The 26,292-nt window shown below is 29.0% G+C and overlaps 2 protein-coding genes across 2 annotated transcripts; one reads left to right on the forward strand and one right to left on the reverse strand.

The window, feature by feature from the left end:
• Positions 1-157: 157 nt before the first annotated feature.
• LOC135928796 (uncharacterized) lies at positions 158-1,782 on the forward strand. The gene is made up of 2 exons (XM_065465260.1): positions 158-207; positions 341-1,782. The coding sequence occupies exon 2, from the start codon at positions 346-348 to the stop codon at positions 1,780-1,782; it is 1,437 nt and encodes a 478-aa protein (XP_065321332.1). The 5' UTR covers positions 158-207; positions 341-345.
• A 1,477-nt stretch (positions 1,783-3,259) lies between these two features.
• Positions 3,260-26,132, reverse strand: LOC135928797 (uncharacterized). Its single transcript, XM_065465261.1, has 20 exons — positions 26,023-26,132; positions 24,910-25,030; positions 23,586-23,734; positions 21,103-21,311; positions 18,586-19,681; positions 18,080-18,409; positions 17,445-17,561; positions 17,131-17,331; positions 16,118-16,421; positions 15,834-16,022; positions 14,259-14,420; positions 13,236-13,921; positions 11,968-12,231; positions 11,365-11,570; positions 11,063-11,186; positions 10,790-10,988; positions 10,387-10,565; positions 9,941-10,015; positions 7,549-7,826; positions 3,260-3,263 (listed from the first exon to the last, which is right to left on the reverse strand). Exons 1-20 carry the CDS (start codon positions 26,023-26,025, stop codon positions 3,260-3,262), a joined length of 4,896 nt encoding a protein of 1,631 aa, XP_065321333.1. The 5' UTR covers positions 26,026-26,132.
• Positions 26,133-26,292: the final 160 nt, after the last annotated feature.

Below are 26,292 nucleotides of genomic sequence, written 5' to 3' on the forward strand. Positions count from 1 at the left end.
AAAAAATAAAAATACCCGATTTATTATAATCATAATATAATTTTTTCATTCTTATTTTTTAATAAATTTAAATTTTATTTAATATTTAGCCGAGTATAAATTATATTAATTCTCATTTGTTTTACTTACACTTGCTATATTTGGTTTTTAAAATTAATTTTCATTTTAATTGTTCTGGTCAGATTTACGGAATATTATTCAATTCTGGTAAAAAGTTTATTATATTATATTTATAATAATAAGAAATTATTGGAATAATTGGTCGATAATTATAAAATAGTTAAGATTGATTAACTTTACAATAATCAAAATCATTTTTTGTTAAATTTTAATATATTAGGGATTATGGTCAAACCAAAGCATCATGTTTGGAAACATTTTCAAGAAGTACGCGATGGTAAATCAGTTAAAGCGGTGTGCAAGTTTTGCAAGATGTCCTATATCACCCACGTTGATAGAATGGTCAAACATTTATTAAGCAGCTGTACTATGTGCCCTGTTATAATTAAGGAAAAATTTTATTCAAATTCCAAAATATCAACCTCTACAAAAAATATCACAAATGTAATTTGTAATACTTCTAAGTCTAACTCTAATGAAGAATTGGGTGAAATTAGTGAGAATGATTATCAAATGAACAATATTTTGTCTTGTGACTCAGGAGAATTTGATTCCCTTATTTCTAATCAATCTACAAGCAAGGCGATTAAATATAAATCTCAATCTTGTATAACCGGTTTCATAGATAGAATTAATCCCAAAGAAAAAAATGAGCTGGATCAATTGTTTGCAAAGGCTGTATATGCGAGCAATTTACCTTTCCACATCACTGAAAATCCCTACATCCAAGAATTTTTTAAAAAAATACGTCCTATTTACACATTACCCAGGAGAAGGCAGCTGGCTGGATATCTTCTAGACAAAGCGTCAGGTGATATGGAGGTGAGAGTTGCAGATATAATAGATAAAGCTCCTTACTTATCAATTGTATCAGATGGCTGGAGCAACATTAGAAACGAGAGTATTATTAATTTTATGGTGATGACGCCTGTTCCAGTGTTCTACAAATTTCTAAATACTGAGGAAAATCGCCATACGGCAGATTATATTGCCCAGGAATTTAAAAATGTAATTCATGAATTGAATCCGGTAAAAGTATATTCTTTAGTTACTGATAATGCCGCTAACATGAAAGCAGCCTGGAGAATTCTAAAATCTGAATCTATTTATAATCATATACAATGTTATGGTTGTGCAGCGCATACATTGCAGTTATTCTTTCACGATTTTGAACGATTGGACGCCTTCAGTGACCATATTTCAATAATTAAAAAAATTGTTAAATTTTTCAAGAATAAACACATACCAGCTGCAGTATTTTCCCGTAATAAGAATCTTCATGGCATACCATCTACATTAAGTACAATTAGCCAAACAAGATGGGCATCGTCAATAAAATGTATGGAGCAAATTCAAATATGCAAGAAAGCTCTAAAAGCATCAGTTGTTGAAGAAGCTGTTTGTGATAATTGTCCCATAGAAATTACCAATAATATATTAAACGAAGAATTTTGGACGAAAAATTTAAAATTTTTAGCTATACTCCAACCTTTAGCTACCTCATTGTTGAAAGTGCAAGGGGATAAATTTACTTTGGCCCAAGTAAAAAACGAGATGCTTAATTTGGAAAAACACATAATACAATCATGCCATGATTCTATATTTTCTCCATCTCAAGAAAAAAAATTAAGGTTATGTTTGAAAAGAGAAAAACTGATATAAATACATGTGCTCACAATGCTGCTTATTTATTGGACCCCCAATATCAAGGGGAGCATCTTACTAATACTGAATTTGATGAAGCATGTAATATAATACAAGAATTGGGTATTTTACAAGGTGGTGATAATCAAAATATTTTGAGTAATATAGTAAATTTCAGAAGCAAAAGCGGTATATTTAATAGCCATAATATGTGGAAAGTTGTAACTTCCATAAGAAACAATCAAATTTCGGCCTCAAGTTGGTGGAATGCATTTTGCCCACCTTGCCCATTAAGAGAAGTCGCTAATATTTTACTAACATTTCCTAGTTCGACTTCTTCTGAAAGAAATTGGTCGGTTTGGGGCAATATTCACACGAAAAACAGAAATAGATTAAAGGCTTCTACAGCAGGAAAATTAGTAAGAGTGTATCATAATTTAAGATTGATTAAAAATATTAAAGAAAATAATGATATTGAATATGAATCGGAACAAGACTCTGCCACGGAGGGTGAAACATTGACTATAGAATGAATTAAAAAATATTATGATATTTATTATTATACATAGATTTACTATAATATTATATAAATGCAAAATAAAGTTAATATTGGTGTAAAAAACATTTATTTGAATTTGACCATATTTGACCGGTCAAATATCGGTCAATTGACCGAATTGTATTTGACCGGTCAAATGCACAACCCTGCTTTATCGCATCATTGAGGGAGCTTATAATAATCTACTATTTCGAGAATATATGATAGAACTTATTAATATCATACCAAGTGGTGCAGTTATTGTTGCCACCTCATAGATAGTTTTAAAGATCGAATAGAATATTTGCCCACCCTATTCGCCCCAACTAAATCCAATAGAAAATTTCTTTGGGGGGTATTAATAAACAAATATAGGTCAATCAATCCCCGACCAAATACAAGAAACGAAATCGTTCATAATGTAACATCAATCCTTAATGAAATTTACTATTCATTTTGAATATTCAAATTAATTAAAAAATAAGGTGCATCAATATCTGGAGATTGGTAATCGAGGATAACCAATGAATTGAGGAAAATTTATATTTTTAAAGGAATATATAGAAAATCGGAATAAAGAAAAAAAACGTAAATCAAAATAATCAAATTTTTTTTTAAATTATAATGTATTTATTTTAACATCTGTTTTGTTAAATATTTATTATAGATTTGGATGGTCATTTATTTTTTTTTAAGTGTTATGCGAAAATATAAATTCACACGCGGAAAATAATTCCCAGGAAAAAAAATCCACAATAATAATTCTTAAAAAAATCATTCACGGGAATTCATTTTCTAAAAAATTTTTAAATATATTTGAGGATTTTTATTTCGTGGATATATTTATAGGGAATTTTTTTTCTACTATTTTATTAACTATTCTTAAAAAATGGGGATTTTTTTTCGGGGAATTATTTTCCTAGATTCATACTATTTTACCCTGCAATAATTTTACAATTACCTGTATGATTTTTATGTAATTCGTTAAATAGCATATTACAAATTTGTTTACCTGACTAATGTATACTATTTAGTAGGGATGTACCGATATTTTATATCGGATCGGATCGGGCCGATATTCCACCCATTTTAAAATATCAGTTATCGGCAAATATTATAAAATTTTACGATTCGATCCGATAAATGGCGTTTTTAACAAAAATAAAATATTATAAAAATTTTTAGAAAAAGTTATATCTAAAAAACCATTTATTTTTATAAATAAAATCGAAATCCATTTTTATGTTTAATTTTTTTAATAAAAATAATTAGTTAATAAACATTCTGCCGTAGTTATTTTTTTTCGCATTCTGTTTAAAAAAGTGTTCAATAATCTTCAGAATGTGTTTTTAAGTGATGCTAGTGATATTGACAATCCCCATCGCCGCAGATTTATCTCTGATAAATTGGAAATTTTGGTATTTCTAAAAAGAAATCTTCGATATTTTAATTTTAAATATTAATTTCAAATTTCATAATATATTTGTTTATTACTAATTATATAAATAGATTAATGTTATTATTTATTATATAAATAAGTAATTTATATCAATAAAAATATTTAATATACTTTTAGAATTGCAATTGAATTGAATATAAACTCTAACTGATCATTATAATATATTTAAATGACACATGTTATGGTATAGTAAAATTATAGATGTTATACTAATAAAAAGTATATTAAAAATTAAAATCACTGGTATCTTTACAGAATACAAAATGAGATATGATATCGGATCGGTTATCAGCCGATATCAATTTAATATCTGGAATATCGGATCGGACCGGCTTCCAAAAAGTGGTATCGGTACACCCCTACTATTTAGTGTTGTTAAACGGCTCGATTTAAGCCGATTTTTAAAAACGGTTAACTCAATATTTTAGCCAGAAAAATATTGTCTAAGCCTCGAGATTTCGTTAATAGATGTTCGAACCTTTATGCCACATATGAGCAAAATCTTAAGGAATATTTTTCCTAATAAAATACCGAGTTAGCCGTTTTAAAAAATCGGCTCAAAATGAGCCGTTACAACACTTATACTATCTTTTCCTTAATTCTCATTATACATATTAAAATCTAAGATTTTGCAGATAAAAAATAATTAATAACGTTCAACGATATATATATATAGTTTACCGGCACAAAAAAGGAAAAATTTCTTAAATATTAATATAAATATGATTTCAACGAATGATGTATTATGTAAATTTTTATAATAATTTATTATAATACTTTTAGACACGGAGCGTCATAAAGAAATTGGTCGATCTGGGGGGGGGGGGGGTTAATATTCTTTATGAAACAGAAATAGATTGAAGAATCTCGCAACAGGAAAATTGATTAAAAAAAATATTAAAGAAAATGATAAATGAATCAGAAGAAGACCCTGCCAACGAGAGCGATAAATCGGCGAATTTTAAAATATTAATATGAAATTAATATTATAGATTTTTTTTTTACTAATTATATACAAAACAAAGTTAATATGGTATAAGAAAACATTTATTTGACAAAAGTAGATTCAATTTTATAATTTATATTTAAACGCTTTATTTCAGGTTATTTACATCAAGCTACGAGCAAAGGAAAAAATTATCAAATAAAAGGCAACATACGGTGATATACCCAAAAAATGTTTCCCTCTCAATTTTGAAAAAAAATTTAAATCTCATTTTTAGGTAAAATTTTAGATATTATAAATTTTATTATATTATATTTTTTATATGGCGACAAATGCATATGGGTTGGAACCGATAATCGTCAAGTCTTTATATATCTTTGTCTTTTTTTTCTATTTCTTCCTTCTTTTATTAATTCTTTTTATCATTTCTTTGCTCTCCTAAAATCCATCTCCTACCTTTATGCGGTGGGGAGTAAACAGCAACGCTGACTAACAGGAGCTCTGGTGGATAACATTGTTTTCATGTAAAAAACCTTAACTATTGGATGATCCTAAGATAGAAAATTTATTATTAACCCATCATTGAGTAAAGAAGAAAATTCTCTAGTTTTATATATTTTTAAAAAAAAATTTGGGCCGGGCCTGCAAAATTAGGTCCAATGCAGATCACTAATGTAGACTAGTAAATGAGGATATTTCGAAGATGTAAATTTTAAAAGAAAGTTATATTTTTTATGTTGATAATTGATATTTTGTTTATATATAATTTCACTTTTTAATTTTTTATTATTATTATATAATTTTGATTATGTATAAATGTATGTGGGAGTATGTGTATGACAACGTAAAACAAGGGGATATACATTATGATTTATATATCTTTTAATGTTTATGAGAACTAGTGTTGTTAAACGACTGAGGAGTCGACTTAGTCGAAAACTGAGTCTAAGTTTTGGGTCGAAAAAATCGAACCAAACTGACTTGAGTTATGAACTCGAGTCGTGAACTCAAGTCGTGATTTCAAATTAGTTTTTATTATTAATTTACTATACAATTATTTTTTTTAATTTAGACTTCCAACTTGAGTAAGTCGTGAATAGAAATTACAAGCATTAATTATTATTTATTTATTTTTAGTAAAGTAATTTATTTATATTTAAATATTTATTATATTTTAAAGAAATGATATAATTTAATATTTTTTATTTTATAATATATTATGAAAATGATTGAGAACAAACCTTTAAAATTTATATATACATTTTTCTTCTTTACAAAGGTTACTCCAAACTTCATGCTTTTACATTCTTCTTAAAATTTTATATTTTCCTAATTTCAAATCAAAATATATTAATTTTAGTTGTAGAGTTGTGCGGGCAAATTGTGTGAGTTGTGATATAGCAATATACTAGTAGGGATTTATTCTTATCTAATTTTCACAATTTGTTTAATATTTATCGTAATTGATAAATAGTCGTCCGATTTTATATATTTAGATCGCGTGATTTATTTGTCACCATAATTATTTTTCAAAAAATTATATTAATATAATGGCATAGACTAAATACTAGCCCCAAGCTTTATAACCCTTCGAGAAAATAAGTTTAAAAGATATCGAGTCAAAAATCGAACGTTGCAAGATATCATTTCGAAAAATTTGTATATTACGAACATTTGCATATAAAAATTTTTATCGTCTGCTTATTAGTTGCATTAATTTCAAAAAAAAAATTCATATTTTGAAAGCAGTTTTAAGTGCTCTTCAATTCAAAGAATTTTTTTAAATGAAGATTATTTCTGAGAATGCTCACCTTGAATTCATAGCGGCGCGATTGCGATCGCGATTTAACAGCTGATTGATTTTTAAAATCTGTTTATGAGATCAATTTTTATTTATTAATATTAATTTTATCTTTAATTCAAATTTTAATAGTAATCTAAGAAATAATGATTTTAATAAAGAATAATTGATCTCATAAACAGATTTTAAAAATCAATCAGCTTTTAAATCGCGATCGCGCCACTATGAATTCAAGCTCAAACAAATTCGTGATCAAATTTTACCTATAAATCAATATCCTTTTTGTAAAAAACGTAAGGCCTCATTTATAGTAAATGCCTTTTTTCCGAGCGGTGCGTGATTTGCGAAATCAAGTCAGTGAATCTGTATTAATTTATAAATATGGACCGAAACTAAGAAAACGCTATGATAAATATAAAAAACATATGTTGCCACGAACATTTCAAAAATTATCAAAGCCGTGATTTCGATTTCGTTAGATAACGCAACGCTTGAACATAACGCGTTTACTATAAATGAGGCATTAGTATTATGTGTTTTTTTTGGCATAAAATCTTCCATAATAAATTACAATTTTTTTTTAAAAAAAAATCTAATTTTGTGATTTTCAAAGATTTTTTGCTTAAAATTTTGCCAAATTGGCGATTTATTTATTAGATTCCTTTAAAAAAGCCCCAGACGTCAGCTGTTGGGCCATTTTATGGTTTTGTATGTCGTCGATTAAATGACATTATATACATAATGATAAATAAAGACAATTAGCCGAAGTGCAAACTAAAAAAAATGGCGCAATCTAGTAGGATAAATATATACATCATTGTAAGCAGCATATCGTGAATACAGATTCTTTCCAATATTAACTCCATTTCTCTTTTGCTAAACTATAAACACAGTTTAAATATTTTATTATTGTTTTATAGGTATTGCTTTTGTATTACATATTCCCTTATTTTTAGTTCAGTCATTTTTTTTTATCATTAATCAATTTCCGACAAATGGATAAAAATAAGTATAAATTTTTTGTTAATATTTTAACTAACTCGGTAATCAGGCATGTTATGATTTTCGAGACATCTTTTTCCAGCTTATTTCCTTTAATAATATTTTCAGCTTCTTCCTTATCACCTGTTTCTTTTAGCGCCGTTGGTAAAAAGTAATCCTCCGCCCTATTCCCAAAGATTTGAGATTCGGCAACGCAGATGATTCGCGGAAAACGTGATAAAATCACGTGATTGGGAGCCATATTTGTCAGTAGGCCGGTGACTACGTGGCCTGGTTGGAACTGCGATAATATATCGCCCGAATCAGGCAAAAAATTCTTGATTTCATTAATAATAAGAAAAAAAAATAGGTTTAAAAAAGTTTTCAAATTACTTATATAGCTTCTCTCTTTATAGGGCCCAAAAAAACAACCAGATATACAATACTTACTTAAAAATGTATTTTAAATCGTCCGTTAAATATGAATTAGCTCACATGCCATTTTCGTTTTCCTAAAAATTTTTACACCATAAATGTATGTCTGAATTTTTTGTGTAAAGTTTTCATATTAATAATTCAACACGAGAAAATCAAAATCACCAGCTGATTTTGGATTTGATATATACATCTACGTTAGAGATGGACATAGACCACCTTTTTAGACGATATCGACATCCAAAAAGATATACCACCGACAAGCATAGTATCAGCCGGTACTAAATATAATAAAAAACATTATAAATGGACTAGATTAGTAGCGCTATTAATCCTCCTTTTTTTAAAACCCTTTGAATGCTTTAGATTAGTGTTGTTTAAACGGCTCGATGTGAGCAAAAAACGGCTAACTCGATATTTTATTCAGAAACCAAAGGTTGGACACATGTTAGTGAAGTATCGAGGCTTATGTAATATATTTCAGGTTAAAAAATTGAGATAGCCCTTTTTAAAAATCGGCTCATTAACAACACTAAAATTTTTTATATCTTTATTTTCAATTTTTCCTTTCTTGAATAATAATAAAGAATGTTGATAAAAATGAATTTCAAATATAATCGGAAAAAAATTATAATAAAATACGATGTTTATTTATCAAAATAAACAACAATAATATTAAAAGCGTTAATAATATATATATTTAAAAAAAAAATTTAAATTTCTCAACAAAACGCAATATAATAAAGTTGTCATTTACGATATGCTCATTGTGGCAACAGTTGCAGAAAACATTGTGGAAACGGCTCTCTTCAACGGAGATCAACTAGACAGTGGATTAGCTGGCGTGGAGATGACAGATAGGGAAATGGTGGAATTCCTCCGGGATGAATAATATGGGCGTTGAATAGATCTGTCTATGGAGAGCATATCAGCAATGATAACTTATTATTAAACCGCGTTTTTTTGTTTTGACAAATTCAAAAGTGATAAGAAAGTTTTCGAATCAAGAGTTTGGTTCAATTTTCTAATTATATTAATTAGCATATCATTAATGGTACTTTGATATGCGTTTAAAAATCTTTCATAAATTTGATAGACGTAAATCTGAGCCTTCATAGGCTCGAGTTAATCCAATGTTTGAAATAATAAAGGATCCCGATACAAATTTTTAAAATAGCTTTAAGAAAAAAAATACTTTGTAAAAATAATTATCCATCGCCATAATAATATAAAATAACATAGTTTGCAAAATATGCTTTACAGCATCAAAATTTAAATAAAAAACTGTCAAAAACATCAAATAATTAATCATCGCCAAATCAATTTTACACAAATTTTAAGATAATATGACAAGTAATAGGCTCTATATTAAGTCATTTTGATAGGGTAAGAAACGGCTAAAACTTGTTGTTTTAAAAAAAAAAAATCTATCGTTTTAACCTTGGGGTTGACTTAAAAAAATACATCCACAATTTTAAATAAGGCAGAAATGAATTAACTAGGACCTCTGCTTAGAAGATTTTCTACCGCACGCGCCTCTAGATTAAGCATAATTAGCCTATTTTTAGCCGCTCCCTAACTATGCTGATGGTTTATTTAATATTCACCCCCACCCCTCTCCGCCAAAAATAATAATAGTCAATAAATATTATAGGGTCATTCCATGTCAAATCAATCACTTTTCGGCCGACCCCTTTCGATTTCGATGAAAAATCGTAGGCTAGTTATATCTGTTCCCATTAGATTGTAAACAAAATTTTAGCGCATTAGCAATTATATTAGCGGAGATATTCGGGGTTAAAGGTCTAAAAAACATCTTTTTTTGCTTTTTACTGATGTTAAATAACTAGTTTTTAATTTAAAACTAAATATGATCAAATATTGAATCTAATATCAATAGTTAAGTTAATAATTGATGATTATGGCGAAAACATCAAAATTAATTTTTGATAAAATATGTAGATAAAAAATACTATATAATTGTAATAATAGGGGATAAAAGAAATGAAAAATTACTTCGGCTCTTTTCGATCTTTTTAGACTGATTAAATAAACGCGATTCAAAATTTCATCGTCTTCTGATTTGAGCACCTAAAGCGATTCCGCCGTAATTAAACAATAATAATAAGGCCTCATTTATAGTAAACGCTATATGTTCATGCGTTGTGTCATTTAACGCTATAGAAATCGCAGATGATTCTTTGTAGCGTTAATAAATTTTGAAATATACGTCGCAACATATGTTTTCAAATTTTATAATAAAATTTTCATCGTTTCGCTCCATATTTATATTAGCTTGATTTTGTGAATAACGCATCGCTTGAACATAACGCGTTTACTATAAATGAGGTTTAAAATAAAAACAAAATTTTTAATTCTATTTTGATTTCATAATAGTTATAATAATTTGAATTAATTTCTTCGAGACTAAAAAAAATTTGATTAGATAAAAGAAAACCAACCTTAAGCAGACGATTTTTAGAAGGGGTGTCCAAGATTGGGGAAATTGGATTGAGGATTCTGCATTTATGAAGGGACCGTTTGTCGGGACAAAATTTAAGAGCATCCGCCAACAAATCTCTTAAATTAAAGATGGAAGCTATACCAAATCGATTCCTGGGTAGCTTGAATAGGAAACCCACTTCAAAAAAAAAATGTAAAAGCCAAATAAATATTTTTTTTGTATCGCCTCATTTCTTAAAATTCATAATATCTCGTGCTTTACATTCGTCCAATTCATTTACTATTGGTAAGCACTAACGTATTCAGATTTTCTTAGACAGTCATTTCTTGCGAACATTATCGTTTATAAAATTGAATAAAGCGCATTCTGGAAGAAAAATATATAAAAGAATATTTTAAAACTTTGGTCGGGCAGACGTCTCAGATAAAGACCACACACCAATGAGTTAGGTGGCAGTATAGTTTGGTCAAAAGAATCGTGAATGAGCGACAGATGTAAGACGCGTTCGGTTCCGCCTTCACCGGTCGATACGATATTAATGACGCGGGCACCCTTGCAGACTCGACCGCGTTTAAATTTTAGGGAAACATTGGATATAATCTTTTGAGAACATTTCGTATGAGGAAAGAAAACAATGAAATAAAATAAATAATCCGATAATAAATGTTACACACCTTTTTATTGATGGACAGATCGACATCCATGCAAACAGCCTTAGTCAGGTGGTTGACGAAAAATGTAATCTTTCGCTTTTCAGGTTGCACGCATTCCACAAAACATGTCAACTGTTCGTCAATTCTGTTATCATTATTGGTTTGCGCGTGAAAAGAATTTTAAAAAAATATCTTGCATATATTATTTCTAAAAATTATTCTTTCTTTGAAATTAAACGGAAGAGAAGATAGAACCTTATAATAATAATTCACGATTTAATCATAAATAAATAATACCAAATATTATAATATTTTTTTTAAACTTGAAATCATAGGGCTTCCTATTCAAAAGCCGGGAATCAACTTCGGAAGGAAGGCCGGCAAAACCCAGAATCGGAACTGTCGTGGCTATTCCTGGATGAGTAAGTGCTAATCGTTTTCTGAGGATCACTTTTTCGTGGCACATGACGTATAAAGAATCCTCTATCAGGGAGCCTCTGGGAAAATGATTCAATATTTTGCGCTTGTTCTGAAAGTATTATTTTTAAAAAATAAGCATTTTATATAGCCATATGTTCAGGGCTTTTTGTATAATTACAATTAGCTATACTGGACTTTTATGATACAGTCCTAAGATTCTTATGCCTGTAACATAAAAGTCGAATAAAGAAATGCATGATGTTTAGAAGATCCTACTATTTATTTTAAAGTACTTGTAAAATCTTAATTCTTCCCCCTTACCAAATATTTTAAATCCTAAAAATATTTAAATAATTACTATTCCTAAAGTCTACTTAATTCTTATAAATAAATTATTTTTATGTTTGAACGATATTTCGCCCCGTTATCCCAAAGATAAGAGAGTTTTCAAATCAAGAGTTTATTCAATTTTCTAATTATATTAATTAACATATCATTAATCATACGTTAGTATGTGTTTGCCCAAAAAATCGTTCATAGATTTGATCGACGTAAATCCGAGCCTTCATAGGCTCGAGTTCTAGATGGGTGACAGCTCGTTTGGCTATCCTAAACTTTCCGCTAGGAAATACGATTCCTGTGAGAGGCAGATCGTTTGTCGAGGTCTCTGTATGCAAGGAGGATGATTGCGGAATATACGAATGTTTTAAAGATCTTACCGTGACGTATTTGAATTTAGATTCGATGCAAGAGATCTGAACTTTAAATTTCTTTTTATCCCCCAAAAATTTTCATTAAATATTATATTATAGCTATATACCTAAATTGCCACATACTAAAAAAGTATTTAGATAGTAAAACTTGTCTAATTTGATCTCTTGATAATTCAGGCATCTCCGTAATTATACCAAAATCTTGAGTTCCAATTGAACTCCTATTAATTACAATATATCAGAAAAAGACTTAATAGATTAGACAAGTGCACAAATTAGACAGGTTTTACTATATTAGCATTCTTTTAAACATGCTTCTATGGATTCTTTCTATCAATAACATTGTTATTTTAAATTCCCCCCCCCCCTAATGATAAAGTTAACAAACCATTTACTTAAAAATGTCTCGAAAAAAATATGAATGTTTAACATAAATTAAATTTCAATTTTTTTTATTTGTAACTTGTATTTTTGCCCAAAAATATCCAATATAATCATATAACATTTTAAAATAACCCTTTTATACCAAATGATAGAAACATATTTCAGCTGTTCTAAATGACGAAAGACAAAAAGGAATGTTCTCAGCATTTTAAACGCAACGTAAAAGAAATGAAAGTGGGGGCCATCTCTAATATCTCTAAAAAAAAATTTCCAACTATGAGGCTATTTACCGAGCTGGATTACCCAGTAACATAGGTATTAAATTTAAAACCGAGTGAATCATTTCATAACTTTGCATTCAGAGTTAGCGAGAATTCGAGGCGAAGTTATATCATATTTTGTATACTTTGCCACGAATTTGCGCTAGCTGTGAATGCAGGGTTAATTATAGTTTTTTTTTAAATAAAAAATATTACACTTTATCAACTAAATTTAGCTAATGGGTAAATATAATTAAACCTTACATGAGCGTTGCTAAAACACCTAAATTTAAACAAATTTTAAAAACAAACTATTTAAAAGATTTTATCCAAACAATTCGAGATTTTTTGCCTATACATGGCAGAAATGTTTAGCCCTCTTTTGGCAAATTATTTAATATAGGATCTAATTTGAACCTTTCCGACGATTAGGTCTTGTGAGTCAACCTTAGGCAACACGTCACAAAAATCCCAGTAGAGGGGTAAAAATGCCGGGAAATAATTCTTGATTCCGTTTATAGTTTTACCGTCTTTCGCGTCAGACTTCTTGTTTAACTCCAGCAGGACATTGGCAAAATAAGAAGACGCTTTCGCTTTTCTTTTATCATTTTCCTCGTTCGGTAAATTTTTCCTGGGGGAGTTATTCGTGGAAACGTTGTTTTCACAGTTTTCAAGCCCTAAAATGGTTGCCTCAATAACCGAATCCTTTTCGTTAGAATTTGCTAAACTCGAGAATGACTCAAAATTGCTGGAATCTTTATTTCGAGATATGTTGTGATTCATGACTATCATGGCTGAATAGGTGAGAGTTGGTGAACCATTATGATCGATATCACTTTCTTTGATATTCACGGGGTGCAAAATCATTACATCATATTTTTTGTCTACCTTTAATGGCGGCGCTTCGTAATTCTCATCTGCAATTGCGCCCATTTTAAAATCGTATATCGTAGGGGAGGCTCCTTCGGTTTTAGGGATGCGGGCTAAGCATAGTAACTTTATGTCGGACTTAATCGGATTTAAAATTACAAAATATGCATTACCGTCCTCTTGTGGCGCTATTATGTATTGGGCTTTCAGCAGTTGTCCGGGTAAGAATAAATCTGAGAAAGAAAATATGGAGAACAAGAAACCATTAAAATGATACAAGTTCTCATAAGTTATAATAGTCCATAGAAAATAATTTTTGTTCCCCTTACCCCTCATTCAGAGTTAAAGGGAATTTGAGGAGAAATTTACAAAATATGATGTATTTTTGCATTCCTTGCTGCGAATCCGCATTAACAGTGAATGAGTGGTAAGGCTGAAATTTGAATTTATAATAAGCACAATGCGACGCAATATAAGAGCTAATAAAATTCCTCCTTACATCGCGTCACATTGCTACTGCATATGAATAATGTTAATTATTTCTATCATAAATATGAAAAAAAAAATTACTGTAAGAATGTTGCACACTAAATCTAGAAAAAATGGCCATTCTTTCCGACCAATAATAATCCAACATGGTGGCGCCCTTATCTCCAAAGCTAACTTTTCGCCTGTCACTATTAATATCCCTGTCAGCGAGGGTCAATGAAAGCAAAGTTCTGGTATCGTTTGCTTAGTGATATATGTTTTAAAAAAAATTAAAAGTTTATGTTAAACTAATTTTAATAAACGAATGTATGAATTAAATGTTTCCGCAAATGCTTTCTTAAAAATATAGATTTCATCCATAATAATGATAATTAAAAAAACAATGTTGTGAACCCGAATTATGGTTAAGGAATTATAAACTTTAATTAGCGAAAATTTTGATAAGTCGAAACCGATTATCTGAAAGAGGCCTGTACCTGCCCCTGATGCATATTACTCCGGGTTAGATGCGTTGCCCATAAATCGGTCCCTATTAGGTCTGTGCTCTCAAAATATCCAACCAAATAATTTTAAATTTCTTAACCATAACTTAGGTTCATAACAACCCTGAAAGAAAGTACTGAAAAAGATACTAAAAAAGTATCTTTGTTACACTGTATCAATATTAAATCCAATTTTAAAATTTATTAGAGATTCTAAATGATTTCTTAGAACACATATGGGAAAAAATAAAGTCGGAATTTAAAAACCCCTATATGGGCCACCAACTTACCGATCGGGTTATCACGTCTGTAAATTTCGAATTTTATATTCATTAATTAATTAAAAAATGTATTATATATTTTGGCATGACCTAAATTCCAAAAAACCTAAAAAGTTTCGTAACTTTAGAAAATTATGAAATATGGCCAAAGTCTTCCATTAATATATTTTTTTTAAAGTTTTGTAAATTATTCCTATTAAATTATTTTTATACTTCCCCTTTTGTTTATTATAATTTAGAAAATATAAATTAATATTGCTTACCTTTTGTTTAACAAAAATTTCACAACTTTTATAAAAAAGCTAAAATTTATTAAATTTTTATAATTTCTCTAATCATTAAAAATTAATAAACTTTTGTAATTTAGAAAAAATGAGCCAATATTTTATTTTTCCAGAGACCTGCAGAGGTATTTGGATGGTCCGGCCCGGATTTTTAAAAAGATATAATTTTCTCGCCCGGATTTCTATTTTTTCAAAATTTTTTCGGGCCAGACCCGGGTTTTATATTTTCAGGCCTGGCACAAATTTTTTAAAAATATATTATATTTATTTTTAACTTTTATAGGTAATAATGGCGATTTAAAATATTTGTTATTTAAAAAATTAATTAGGTCCGGCCAGGGTATTTAAAAAAAAACATACGATGGACCGAGCTTAGGTCTAGGCCTGCAGGTCTCTGATTTTTATAAGAGGCCTGCATATTTCTCTTTTTTTCGTTAGTTACGAAAGTTTATTAATTATATTTTTGATACTTAGGTCACAGCCTTATATTAATCATTTAATAAAAAAACTTTGAGGAAATATAGATGATCGTTCTTCATGAGAATCGTCAAATCAAAATATTTTTTAAAAAATATTCCTTGTGGATCTAAATTGGAAATAAAAAAAAACCTTTTATCGTCTGTTCATTAACGGAGGGACACTTGACCTCCAAAACTTTGGCCATTATAGTAGCTCCGGGAGTCGTGTTTAACATACTTTCCTCACTTTGTTTCCCATCGAGTGCAATTTCTAAGTGGCCATCTTGCTTCTCCTCTCTTTTAACTTCCATTTTATTTCGTTTATCAATTTTATCGTCTGCTGGATGTTTGTAAAAGAGAAAATAAAAAAAATCAATATTTTTAATAATTAAAATATTAATTTTTTTTGATATACAAATGCATCATTTTTAAAACTTGGTGCGTCATCATTAGTTTCTCGATCTTTCGGATTAAACTCGTGACCTCGCCCTGGGAAGTGAGATCGATGTACCAATCCACGTGTACCATCCGGGAAATTCACTATTAAACCACATTCTCTGTGAGTTTTTATCTTTCCGACGCAATAGATACCTGGCAACAGACCATCGGCAGTGTCGTATTCCGTGTTGACATCGGCGTTGCGGTCAGAATTATCGTTTGGAATGAGAGGAAGTATGGCGCGAGATCCACCGGGAAGAGGGTCTTTGATCCGTTTGTAAAAGGACTTATTTGTCAAAATCTTGATGATGTATGTTTATGTATTTATGGTTTGAATCAGAGTCCTGCTACGGATCATATTTATTTCGGGTTCAACAAAAAAAATTAAATATTTTTGTCGGATAGTGAAGGTCAACAGTCCGACCTATCGGTCTTAGAGCTGATCGATTGACGGGCAGGTCTTTTTCAAAGATCATGGTCCGGGCTGGTCTTTTAATTTTTTTCCAATGCAGGCCACGATCCCTGACCAGTTATTTTATTAATATTTAAGTTTGCCTCACTATTCAATTCATATAATTTTTTTAAATAAATTTTTGTGTATATTTTTATTTTATTTTTTTCTTTTCTTTAGTTCAATTTTATTTTTGTAAGCTATTGAAGACGAAAATATTTTTAAAATAGCAAAAAAACTACAATCTAGATATGTCTTGAGGATTGTGGCTGGGTCCAGGCCAAGTTACTTCACTTTATATTGGCCGTAATTTAACTTTCTTTAATAAATATCTGATTTTTTATGTAAATAAGAATAACATAATTATAAAAAAAATTGATATAAATCATTTTTGGCAAAAAGGGGATTAGAGAATAACCTAATTCTCAGGACTAACTGCCCTGTATAATATATGAGTACCAAACGCGTGATTTCTCAAACGCTAGAACTCACTGTTACTGAGTAAAAGTGATCGCGTGTACATTTGAAACCTTTTTTTTAATGTATCAAATGTAAATACTATTTTAGGGGATAAGGATAAGCAAAGCAAATTTTCTATTTCCATTCCTTCATTCCAGTGGTCCCAGATAAGTTGGAAGTTGGCGGGGAAATCGGAAAGGTGAGATTTGGGTAAAAATGTGGAAATCTTTTTATGACCAGGTAATTGTACGCTAACGCGAAATCCAGAGGTCATCTTACACGTTATGACACCAGAATAAATCTTTTATTTAAAAAAATGTTTTTGAGGTGATTAACTGATTTATTAAATGTAATAATTAAATAAAAAAATTTTAAATAAAATTTCATTCATTCATTAATATAGTTTTTTTAAACCCTTCCAACTTTCAGGCCTTGATATTTATCCACTATAATTTTTGTTGTAGTCGTTTCGATTTCCTTTTCAATAACAGTTTCGTCTCTGATTGATAGATCATCTGTCAATTTACGTTTCTATCAATAAATTTAAAAATGAAGCTAATTACTATTATATTTTAACTAGCTGATATAATCATGTTAAATAATTAGAATTTATTCCCCTATTTTAAACTCAAATTGTTATATATGAAGATATATGAGGTGATAAATAGAAAGAAAAAAGAGAAATGATATACAAATTCATTAATTATTTTAATTTTAATTTTAATTTTTTTTTAAAATTTTTTTTATTTTTGGATTTGGAAGATATTGTTTTTGATAATAAATAAATTGATTATTATTATGATATACATGAAGATTGATATACAATAAAGAATTGTAGGTTATACTAAATATTATCAAATATATATTATATTGTTTGATACATAAAACAAATTATCACATAATCTTAAAAGAATTTAGAAACGTTGAGATTGACTAATTATTGAAGATTAAAAACTAGAGATCACATAAGGATGGGGAAAAAAAATTGTGAAGATAAGAGAAAATCTCTGCGCATTCTTGAGCTTCGATTATAATAAACAATCATGTACATGTATGGCCAGGCTCATTTTCCTTTCCTCCACCCTGACTTCCAACACGCGACACGTTACAGTTTGCCCAAGTCGGTATAGCTCCTTTTGATCGATGGGTTCACGTGATTCCGTAATTTCGACCGGTTGTGAAGCGAACCTGATGATCCCCTTGACTGAACCGTAGAAAGCAACGAGCAAGCCGTAATCCATAATATTGACTATTGAGCCCTTGGCTAGAGTGCCAAACCTGACCTGGGAATAGCTTTTCAAAGGAGTCAGAATTGAGTTAATGAGAGACTTTTTGTGGGTCACAATGAGCTTAGTGAGGTCGGGGAGCACGTCAATCACCTGAAACAAGAGTGAGTAGGAATAAACTATATAATAATTAATATATTATGCTTATCCAGCCAATAATTATCATTTTTAAAAAGTATTTGAGCATTATTTATAGTAAAATATATAATCAAAGATTTTTATTAAAGAAAAAGTTTGATTTAAAAAGATGCAATATATTTTGTCATTACTCGACAAGTCAGCAACTTCCCGGGGGTGTAAAATTTGCGCCTATATTTTTTGATGACAGCGCTAACTTGCTCTTTACCTTTTCCCTTGTTTTTAAAGCTTGAAAGTGAATCGGATAAATGAAGTAACGGAATGAAGCCTCTTATCCGCTCGTTAATCTTGACCAACACTCCTTCTTCGTCGCTGTATTTAAGCACCACACATCCATGAACGATAGCACCAATAGCGACCGATTCATAATTTCGCCAGGCGTCCTGCGAAACGACCCAACTTTTCAAAGCCGCGCTTTTTTTGAGGGGAAATTCGCTGGGGAAGGATGAATGTTCGCCGAAGGGTGACATAGATTTGGAGCAAAGTGAATACTTCGGATCAAAATCCAAGATGGCGATGCCAAGGACGGGATCAAAATCTAGTAGACAGCCGGCCAGAGTGGAGCCTAAAGCTGGGACGAAATTTTTGTCGATTACTTTGCTCTTTTTATTCGATTCAGTTTGGGCTACCGAAGCCTCCCTCTTATTATGCTTACCATCTTTCAGGTTCGTTTTTAAGTCTTTTTTTAACTTTTTCGAATCATCTTTACCAACTATATTAACGCCTGCAGTTGTCTTCCAATTTCCTATACCAACTAACTTTATAATGTTTGTCAGGTCGTTAGCTTTATTACCGCGTCCTCTTGATGTAATAATTTTTAGCTCAAAGGCTACAAATAATTTTGTCGTAAATTTTCCGCCATTAATCACACTTATTACACGCACATTATTTATAATTTTTCCGCGGTTGGCATATACGAGAGTGTCTTTAATATTATTAAGTTCCGAATCCTCGAGAAGATTATTAACATTTCTGAAGCAAAAATTGGGAGCGAAAAGGCCCCCTCTAGCGGGAGCCATTATATTTCTTATCATGCCAGGTCGGGCCGTCACCGCGAAGGCCTTTGTAAACGAATTGACGTAAGTTACTATCACCGGAAAAACGCGTTTACCAATAGCCCAGCCTTTCTCCTTTTTTAAAATAGAATTCAAAACATCTATCCTTTTTTCTAAATTATCTTTGCCGTCTTTTCCACTACTACATTCTGTATGGTCATCTGTTTTTTTCCTATTATTTTTTTTTGGAATTAGGTAATTTGATAATTATAAATGATAAAGATTATAATAATTTTCTAATGAATTTTTATCTCTAATAACCTCTTCAATGATCGTGTGAAGATTCTTTTTTGCCAAAAAAATGAATAATTGTAAAGATCAAAAAATAAAGTTTTTTTTAACAATTATTTTTTGCGAGCAAATATTTTGTGATTTTGTGGGGATGAGGGGGGGGGGGGATTGTTTGCGACAAAATTATTTATCAACTTTTGGTCGATATAATTAATGATAATATGCGAGTGGGTTTTCTACCATTTTTCTCGGTCAATAATTCACAGTCTAACTAGAGATGGTAAGGTGTATATTAAAACACCTGTATAGTCAATATATTCCAAGCATACCATAATGCTAATTTAAATGAAGTTTTTATATTATTTAAAATTGTAATTTCCTATCCAATTTTTTCCCAAAAAAACTTCTCTAGCCTTTAACCTTCAATCGTGATTTGAGGTAGCTAAGGCAAGAGCTGAACCAACCTGCGAAAATTTTTATACGGATTTTACAATCTGATCCATAAAAAAGATTTTAACCAGCCCAGCTCCGAATAATTTATTGCGAAAGAAAACATGACAAATTTTGTTTAATTATCGTTTTTCAAAACATTTTCAAAAACTATAGCCCGCATAATTATTTTTGATACAATTTGTTTCATTTAGCCCAGCCCGAAAAACCTTTTTTGGGCCAGGCTAAATAATTGTAATATTCGATCAGGCAAAAAAAATATTATAATTTTAGGGCCAGGTACCAGTGCTATATTTTATTGATAATGCTATGGCCTGTCCAGCCAGCGGGCTTACTATGTTGGTACTTTATTGAATACATCTTAGGATGAAATTGATCAAATGGCTCTAACCTTTTTAATTTGATAACTCCTAACCCATTATCGCACACCCATCTATCTTCTATAATAACTTAAATAATGATGGAACATTTGTTTAAAAATAAAATATTTTATTTTTTTAAAAAAAGCTATTTTTTTTATCAAAAATTATTTTTGATAAAAGAATTACATCAATGAGAGAATCAATTTTGCAGAAAGAAAATTTTCATAAAGATTTGTTTTTTATCAAGAATCGAGCATGCTCAAAAAAGATTTTATATTCAAGGATCAACAGTTGAATAATTTTGATATTTGAAGAGTTCGTTAATCATCCCTTTAAAATGATTAATTTTTCAAGATTCGAAACTAGAATATATATCTAGTTTCTAAAAAAAATTATTAAATTCATTCTTTGGTAACCCTAATACAATTAAGAGCCCCAAAATATGCTTGCCATTTTGGTTAAACCACACTAGCTAATCATATTTACTAAAATAAACCATCTTGATATGAAGGGTCCCCTTATATTAGTTTTTTTTTATACTAAATTTTACCTTTTATCATCCTGATCATCATCTGAATCCTCTAAAGATGGGAGGGGTGGAGTGAGATATCCTCGAGTGGAGTGTTGGGTAGCAACCTCGTAGCCTCCATTATTAAGTTTGCGCACTATAGTGACCACCATGACTGAGCCGGGTAAGATGGCATCCACCGAAGTTGGGCACCATTTCTCAAATACGCGTGTATTTAAAGTGTCTAAAAACTTTTTTTTTAAAGAGATTAATTAATTTATAAAAAAAAAATCCGTTTGACAACGTTAGAAAGGAATTATAAAAATCGTAGCTATTGCCATGTCTTCTAATGAAATGTTCTATACAAATTTAAAAGCTTAGAAATGATAAGTAAAATTTTACGCCTACATTTAATAAGAAAAGAAGCATAGTAGCTGTTGTGACTTATTATTTAAATTAAATTATTTTAGGATAAATTGTAAATTGTTACGACTTATTTTTATTTAAAATTATTCCAGGATGGATTGTTGCCATTTATTTTTATTCAAATTTCACCAAAGAAAATACATTATGATAAAATTACAAAAACGAAAAACTTTTTTTTATTTAAAAATTCCAAACAAAAATATTAATAATGATTTTTCTACAAAAAAAATATTTTAAAAATTATAATTATTTACAACATCTCACCCCTTTATTTGGGATGAGATATAGGTTTGATTCCTAATTTTTCTTCTTCAGGGTTGGCTAATAGCATATCTTCAATCTTTTGTATTTCTCTCAAGGAGGCTTCAGCTTTCGATGTTGAATAGTGATCCTTCAGATCCCGTTGAAAAAATTGTTCGGGACTCTTCGGATACTTGCCTCATAAAATTAGTGGTGTCGGAATTTGAGACGATTCATTTGGCTTCGAAACTTTGAACCTTCCATAACATTTTTCTTGGTAATGGTCCAAAGTTAGCTCGACAGTTTATAATCTTATGTCCTAATATCCCACAAATAAAACATTGTATATTGTTTATAGGAGTTTGTGATCGTTCTCTCATCATCGCATATTGAGTAAAATCTTCTTCTTCTCCCATCACCATTGTATTATAATTGTTTGTTGAAGGTAAGGCGTACGGAGCCCCTCGTCCATTCATTGAAAATTGAGGCTTATGTGTCATCATACCTTGTTGTTGTATCAACCACCTATCTAACCAGGCATCGGCCAATGGACTCCCTAGATTAGCCTGGTTCACTTGTATTATGGATTGCGGCGTTTTAATGTAAAAAGTCATCATATTGTTCATTATTTTTAGAAATTTTATTTTAAATTCAAAATTTTCTTTTTATAAAAAACCAAAACTTTCTTTAAATTAATTTAGGAATAAAAAACCCAAAACTTTTCTTAAAATTAATAATATATGATTTTGTTAACCTTCCTTAAAATAAATTTTTTTTTATTTCTAATATCTTTTCAATTCCTTTTCATAAAATCGCATTAAATAAATTTACTTCTATACCCCAATTAATAAATACTCTATTTCTTGTTTTTATTTTTGCTATATTTTTTATTTTAAACCAAACTTATCCTTGATCCCAAAAATATTTCCTATTTTTCTATTTGAATTTTCTTTGATTTATGCATGATCCCAAAAATACTTAAAATTTTTAAATTTGAATTTTCTTTGATTTATGTGTGAAACGGGATCTGGGGCTAAGGATCACTATTCAACATCGGAAGCTGAAGCCGAGAAATACAAAAGATTGAAGATATGCTATTAGCCAACCCTGAAGAAGAAAAATTAGGAATCAAACCTATATCTCATCCCAAATAAAGGGGTGAGATGTTGCAAATAATGATAATTAATTTTTAAAATATATTTTTTTAAATATTATTATTTTTTTTGTAAAAAATAATCATTAATATTATTTTTTTTTAATTATAAATAAAAATATTTTTCGTTGTTATAATTTTATCATAATATATTTTCTTTTGTGAAATAATTTGAATAAAATAAAGTGGCAACAATTTATCCTGGAATAATTTGAATAAAAATAAGTTCCAACAATATTTATCCTAGAATAATTTAATATAAAAAATAAGTCGCAACAGTAATATAAGAATAGAGGATAACCAAACTTATATTGAAAAAAATAATAATATACCCACTAACTACTTATAGTTGGGTAATGAATGACCAAATGTCGGCTCAATCTACAGGCGCATGCTGGAGCTGTTTAACCGTGGCTAAAAATTAGCTTAAACTGCTAAAAAGTATAGTAAATTATCCAACTATGCTAACTACAAAAAATATGACATTCGATTAGTTTTTTAAAAAAAACTTTCTTTCTTTCTGGAAGTAATCTAAAATTGTAAATTAAAAAAAAAATGTTTAAGATTATTAATCCCTATTTTTTTATATCTATATCTACCAAAGTAATGTATATCTATATAGCTTATTTTGAATGTAAAATAATTCACGTCAAATAGAAGAATACAAAAAAAAATAGGGAGATAAGGGTATAAAGAAAATATAAACCAATGATGATATGTCAATTTTATCCTTTCCAAATACTCCAGTGTAGATTGAAACAGGAATATACTTAGGCAGGTTGTTCTTACTTGACCCGAGATTAGGTGGTAACTCCACCTTGCAATGCAGATATTGCCCGATTGAAAGTCTTAAACCTTTTTAATAATGAAGAATAGTTTTATAGTGTAATATCAAGTTGATTATAATTTATGTAGGAACTTGTCATTATTCAATAATAATATTAAGATGGCCCCATATCAGAGATGCGCTAAATACCACTATTTTAACCAGCACCAATACTACCCGATATTTAGAATGAAATTATTTTTTATAAATCTATAAAGGTTCATTAGTTTTTGCAGAACATGGGCTAATATTAATCTGAGGAGTTGTACTAATCCCATATTTTCCGATATATTAATTCAAAACCGATCCAATAACCGATATCTCGATTGATTTCTATTTAAAATTTATCTTCGAGCCCATGTAATGTAATTTAAGAAAAAATAATTTTCTATGCAAAAAAAAAATTATCACTACCTATAAAACTATGGGCAAAAAATAAAAGAAGCAATAGAAATTTTCAGTTTCACATACCCAAGGCCAAATTTGGTGCATTATCAAGTAGCGTTGTTTAAAGGGCCAACCCAATATTTTCGCCAACAAATATTATGTAAGCCCGAAGACTTTGCTCATATATGGCAGAAAGATTTGGGCATCTATTAACGAAATCTTGAGGCTAGCGTAAATATTATTTTGGCTAAAAATCTAAATTTAAAATTGGCAAAAATCGAGCCGTTTAACGACACTAATTATCAAGAATAATTAAGTGTATTTTTTTTTGTTTTTTGGATTACCCAATAGTTTATCTCATCCGAGACACGTTTAAATATCTTTAAATCCTTTTCTTATTGCAAAATATTACACTATATATATCAAATTATTCATCTTTTTATCTACTATTAAAATAATTTCGATTTATTAAAATATTATAAAATAAAATAAAATAAATAGAAAGAAAGAAAGAAAGAAATAACGAAATAAAGAAAGAAAAAAAGAAGAAAGAAAGAAAGAAAGAAAGAAAACCAAAAAACAAAGATAATATCGAATAGAGTCGGCATTTTTGAAAATCCGAATTTTTTTAAATCGGAAAATATTAGTGCCAGGATCTGATCCGATACTTAATATAGGCACGCCTCTAGTATAAATTAAACGTTACGCAATATCTAAAAACGATCAATCATCATTTCATAAATTATATATAATACTAATTATTCCTTTTTAATGATAAAAAGAAAAATTAAGGAAAAAATAATATATAAAAAAAAACTCCTTTTCCAGTATTTAATAAAGACTTGGGCTTGATTTTCAGGTAAAAACGCGTTTAAAGGAAGACCCGTTTCGAGAATGTATCCATGATCTTCGACACTTTTAATTACACAGCTGATCATCTAAAAAGATATATTAAATAGAAAAAAAATTAATTTTCTCCTAATTCCAAACATGTAAATCATAAATATTCTTGAATATATATTGTTTTTTTATATCTCAGTAAATTTGAAATTACTATTAATATGATTAGGAAAGGTTCTAAAAATAAGAGCTTTTTATTTATGTTCTAATATATTTTCAATTTAGTAAATGTTTTATTGCATATTGGTACTCATTCCCTATTCTACCATTGCTTATGGTATCACTCATGATATTGATCATCATTGATATTAGCCAGAGTGTCGAAGCAAACGATAAAACTAGTTTTTAAAATTTCTTAACAAAATAAAAACCAATGGCTGATACCCAGAAATGGGCAAATTATCTCCACTCTAGGCTCAGTCTGACAATATATCTTTTTAATATCCCTCTCCCCTGTTTTTAAATATTTTAGTTTATATAATTTTTAATATATATATATGTTTATCTTTAATTTATTTTTTCTTCCTATAATATTTTTTAACATTTTAAATATTTAAAATTAATATAATAAAAATAATTACGTTTAAAAAAAAATATTTATATTTAATAAGTAACGAATAACATGTTACTTTTTCAAATGTAATGAGTAGTGTTTGAATAACATTTAATACTAATTTATTATTTTTTGGAATGAGTTATGTTGGCTATTTTAAAAAAAATTGTAACACTATATCTCTGCATTTAAGATAATAAAAATATACTTTTAGATTTTCATATTAAAAAAAGTTCTAAAAGGCCATATTTTATACCAAGAAAATTCTGTTAATGTATTCAATGATTTGTAAAATATGACATTTTTGTGAGATCCCTGATCAATCTGAGTTTTTAATTCTAATAGGAATTATATTTACAAAGAATCAATCAATTCTTAAAACATCAGTCAATATTATGTCTCTCTAATTAAAGTCTTCAAAATAGATATAATTAGAGACAGTAAATTAAATTACATTACAAATATAGGCAAACTTACCATATTATTCTGTAAATCTTTTAAAGATAGAGAGGAATTTACTAATTTAGGATTACACGATAATACAATAATTTTTTTCTTTTCAACTGTTTTGACTTCTGTTACTTGAACTCTTATCCATTGTCCTATATTAAAAAATTGTCTCAAATTGATGAGTTCCTAAAAAGAAAATAGTTATAATAACACAAATAATTTACTTCATCAACATCTGAATTATTAGTGTATGATTTTAGAAATTCATTGTAATCATCAGATATGTTAGTTAAAGGT

Source organism: Gordionus sp. m RMFG-2023, chromosome 4 (genome assembly GCF_954871325.1).
Source record: "Gordionus sp. m RMFG-2023 chromosome 4, tfGorSpeb1-WG-v2, whole genome shotgun sequence".
NCBI classification, from domain to species: domain Eukaryota; kingdom Metazoa; phylum Nematomorpha; class Gordioida; order Chordodea; family Parachordodidae; genus Gordionus; species Gordionus sp. m RMFG-2023.